The 4,430-nt window shown below is 44.8% G+C and overlaps 1 protein-coding gene across 1 annotated transcript in view; it reads left to right on the top strand.

Moving 5' to 3' along the window:
- LOC103906894 (gallinacin-11) overlaps window positions 1-615 on the top strand; it is a 2,865-nt gene extending 2,250 nt beyond the window's left edge. The window contains exon 3 of the mRNA XM_009288952.1: window positions 399-615. Within this exon, the coding sequence (XP_009287227.1) occupies window positions 399-526 (128 nt within the window). The 3' untranslated portion in view covers window positions 527-615. The remainder of the gene's footprint in view (window positions 1-398) is intronic.
- Window positions 616-4,430: the final 3,815 nt, after the last annotated feature.

Raw genomic sequence — 4,430 nt, 5'->3', positions numbered from 1 at the left:
TCATTATTATTATTATTATATTTTATTTCAATTATTAAACTGTTCTTATCTCAATCCACAAGTTTTCTCACTTTTATTCTTCTGATTCTCTCCCCCACCCCACCGGGGGGGAGAGTGAGCGAGCGGCTGGGTGGTGCTCAGTTGCCAGCTGAGGTTAAACCACAACACTTCTTCATACCTTTACAATATCCCTCCTTCGGTTGTTTATTTTCCAAGTTAGTGGGTCACAAATTCCTCTTTTTACAGAAGTGCTCTGATGACCCCCATAGTTCTTCTTTGTGTCCTTGCTTTTTGAGACACAGTAACCAGAACTTCATGACACTTTCCATGTATGAGTTGGTTCAGATGGTGATGTAATGTTATGTTTTCCATTTTGCCTTAAATCCTTTTCATTGCAGACACGACATCAAACTTCCATACTTGTCAAGACGAGGGGGGTCATTGTGTACCTCCAGAAATCAAATGTCTGCAAGAACAAGTGGGACTTTGCCCTCACAGAGAATGGAAGTGCTGCACAGAAGTGTAATAAAGACCTCACGGAATTGCAGAAAACCACAGAAATGTACGGACAAGAAAACAAACAAGTTTTCTTCCTAGTGTTGTAGAGAAGATGCCTGGTTTTCTCAACATGCAAAGTGTATAATTAACTAGAGGTGACATGTTTCTTTATATAACAAAGGCAATAAATACTAAATAAACAGGTATAACAGTCATAGAATCATAGAATCATTAAGGTTGGAAGACACCTCTAAGATCATCGAGTCCAACCGTCAACCCAACACCACCATGCCCACTAAACCATGTCCCTAAGCGCCTCATCTACTCGTCTTTTAAATACCTCCAGGGATGGGGACTCAACCCCTTCCCTGGGCAGCCTGGTCCAATGCTTGACCACTCTTTCAGTAAAGAAGTTTTTCCTGGTATTCAATCTAAACCTCCCCTGGCGCAACTTGAGGCCATTTCCTCTCGTCTTATCACTAGTTACTTGGTTACTAGTCGTATATGTATGGAAAGAGGTAGAATGTCTATTACACCCACACAGAGAAATCCACAGAAACTTTGCTGTAACGTCCTTAGAAACCACATCCCCTCATAATCCAAACCTCACCTCTCTCTCTTTTCCGTCTTCCTTTCTTCCTTCCTTTCCTTCCTAATAGAAGGAAACATGATGTCTTTTCCTTCTATTAAAGTGATAGAAACAAGCACTGTCCAACTGGCATGGTCAGGCCATGTCTACGCTATTCAACTCCCATTCTCCAAAGCAGGATGCCAGTCCACTGCTCTTCCCCGCCTCCCTATTTCTATCAATAAACTGCACCCACTTGAGCACAGTGTACCACCTGTGGGAAGTCTTCATGTGTGAGTGGGCAAATCTATTTAAAACCGCCTATCTAAAACCATTTTATGCAGTCTGTGCGTCCCTCTGTGGTGAGTTTGAATTTATTAACTGCAGAAGTTTCATTCAAAATGGAGACAAAAAAGTGTTTGGTTCACATCTCCATGTGCTCAGCAGCTCCCAGTCACGACTGCTGGCTTTCTAATTTATCCAGGTGAAGGCTGAGTAGCTGGACATCTTTGCAGAGGAAAATGAGAAGGGGTGGCATCCGACTCCCAGCCACCCAACAATGACCCTCGGAGCACAAGCTGTGGCACCTTACTTGGATGGGAAGAATTTCAAACCCTTCCCACACAGGACAGAAAGCCCCCTGCAGCAGCAAACTTCCATCATCCTGTTTCTCAACAGCTGAGATACCCTTTCCTCTGGCCTGAACTAATGCAAATGGCTTGTTCACGTGCCCACCACACACTTCAGAGAGGTCGTTCTCTAAATCAGTGTGTTAACCATCATCCTAGTCATCCTAGGCTGCTCTTCTGGTCTACAGAGAGGAACAGATCCACTGGCAACGTCATTACACTCACCCCTCACTGACCAAAGACTGACCTCCCTCTTAGCCAGCATCTAGACAGGTGAGATGACCTTGGTCTAACACTTTTTTCCTCCATTCTAAAGATGTGTAAAATGATATTGACTTCCGCCAATGGGAAAACTTTATTTCCGTAGCAGCATCGCCGCTCCATGTGACAGTCTAGGTGACCAACCAAGAGCCTAACAGGGATTCTTAGTAATTGGAGGTGAACGCTCTTCAAGTGAGATCTCCAATCAGTCGTTCAAACTAATGTAGTTCATTATCTCCTAGGAATATTCATGCTGCAAGAAATTCTTTGCACTCTTTTAATGTCTCTGAGGGTGTTTTCTGCCATGTCTATTGCTGGTAGTTCAAGGAGTATTTTAGGTAGGTGTTCCCCGAGTTTGTATCACAAATCAGACAGGTGTGTGTGGCTTGCAGCTGGAAACAGCAGAACCCTTCCTGAGGCCACATTTTTTTACCTAGGATGGAATACTAAAGGGGAAGAAAGGTTTAGAAATTCTTTGAGAATTTTTTTAAGCATTTTGGCTTTGACTGTTGTCTGCCTTTCGTATTTTTTGCTAGAGAAGAGGGAGGGCAATTTATGTAACTACACACAGGGAAAAAAAAATCTCAAATACATAAGCATTACGTAGTAGATGCCAGTCCAGGCTTATGGTCTGCCTACACTGGTTGATCTGCATTATTTTTGGAGTTTTTAATGTCAGCAACTCTTCCTGGAGGAGTCTCAGAAGGACAAGTGAGAACAGAAAGACATGGAAAGAGAAGCAATGCTACCGATAGCTTGTCTGCTTCAGAAGTGGGTAGGAGAAGCCAATTTTCTTTAATTTCATAAGAAACTGAGTTTTTTTGAGAAAACTGTGACAGAGACTATGTCTGTAGGAAGCTGCTGTCCCTGGCTCTCTGCCTCACCCCGATGCCAGATGTCGTGCTGTGGAGGAGTCATCAGAGGGAAACATCTGCTTGCAGAGCCACCTCTCTGTTACAGTCTTCTGGATTAGCCTGATCTTGCTTACCAGCACCGTGTTGTTGTTACGCTTGGCTGCTTTACCGGATTAAGGACAGTTAAGCTTTTTTATTGAAGGAAATGGCTAATAAAGAAGTGAAGCACAGAGGGAGTCTGCAGGTGAGAGGCTGCTCTCCGGTCACTCCACCATTTTGCTATGGCTCTGATGGTTGCATGACACGAGCAGAGCAAGGTCTGTACACAGAGAAAGCCAACTGGCACAGCTGGAAAAGCTGGACCGGTTTGAGCACACAAGCCTTTATCCAGACCTGAAACAAAAGTGGCTCTTCCAAAGCTCGATGCAAGTTGAGAAAAATACCTTGTTGACACATCCTTGATGGTCCGCGGACAGCAGAGAGTTTAATGAGTCAGGAACCACCTCCCCACTGACTCAGGCATTCAGATATCCAGATGTCCCTCATCATACACCATGCCAGACACGAACACTGCCTACTCCTCCCCATGAGTTACGTGGCTTTCCTAGGGTAGGAGGATTTAAGTGATATTTAATTAATCAATAGTGGTGGCTCTGAGTGCCCGGCTGAGCTGTTTACAGGTCATGCCCCCAACCAGGATAGCTGGTCCAGCAGCCTCAGGATCAATTGCTATTACAGGGAAGATGAGATTGCTACCCGTTATCAACAGGCACTAAAATGCTGCACAGAGAGAGAGATATTCAGAGTTGGCAAAGGAGTCACCCGTTGGAGAGTTGTCCTGAGACTTTAGATTGGGCTTGAAAAACATAGTAGTTCTGCTTTCATTAAAAGAAATTCCTGCTAGAAGGATTTTGGGGTACAAAGCTCCTTCTGCTTTGCTTCTCTGATCCCTTCCCCTCCGCCTCTCCCTAGTGCCATCGCAAGTTATTTTCCAGGAAGAATTTATTTTAAAATCTTAATAGCCTCGGTGTTTCTATCTGGCCACCCACTGCTCAGCATCTGCACATCTTACCATCCTTCAGACAGAAAGACTTCCAGCGTGCCTAGGAGTAACAGCAACACTGACTCCCCCTTGGGACCCCCCATGTCTACATCCACAGTGGTCTTTATCCAGAACAAATCCAACTCAAAATCTAGAGGTGCAGGCATCAGACAAGCCTTTGAGAGATGTCAAGGATGACGTGCATTGCTCCACTCAGGCACTTTACTGAAGTGTGGACACAAATCAAATGTTGGGCTTGCTCTGGCTGTCTCTGAGGCTATGTTGTGTTTGTAAAGTGAGCGAAGCCAGGCTATGGTGCTGGAGCTGGATGGTCTATGTCAGTAAATTCTCAGTGTGGTCTTTGACATGGTTTTGGCTGTCTCCTTCCTTTTTCCGGAGTGGGGGAGGGCAGTTTGGAGGGATGGGGATCAATGAACACGCTTAGATCAGACAGAATATGGGAGGGAAGATAGCAGGGAAATCATTTGCAAATCAAACCCAGATGCACAAATAACGAGAGGACGGACATACCCTTGGGCAAACAATTGTGCTTTGCTTCCACAAAGCATTTGGGCACA

The sequence above is a fragment of the Aptenodytes forsteri genome, unplaced genomic scaffold, assembly GCF_000699145.1.
Source record: "Aptenodytes forsteri isolate BGI_AS27 unplaced genomic scaffold, ASM69914v1 Scaffold57, whole genome shotgun sequence".
Lineage (NCBI taxonomy): Eukaryota > Metazoa > Chordata > Aves > Sphenisciformes > Spheniscidae > Aptenodytes > Aptenodytes forsteri.
Note: the sequence above shows the minus strand (reverse complement) of the source record. Positions and strands in the feature narration are given on the sequence as shown.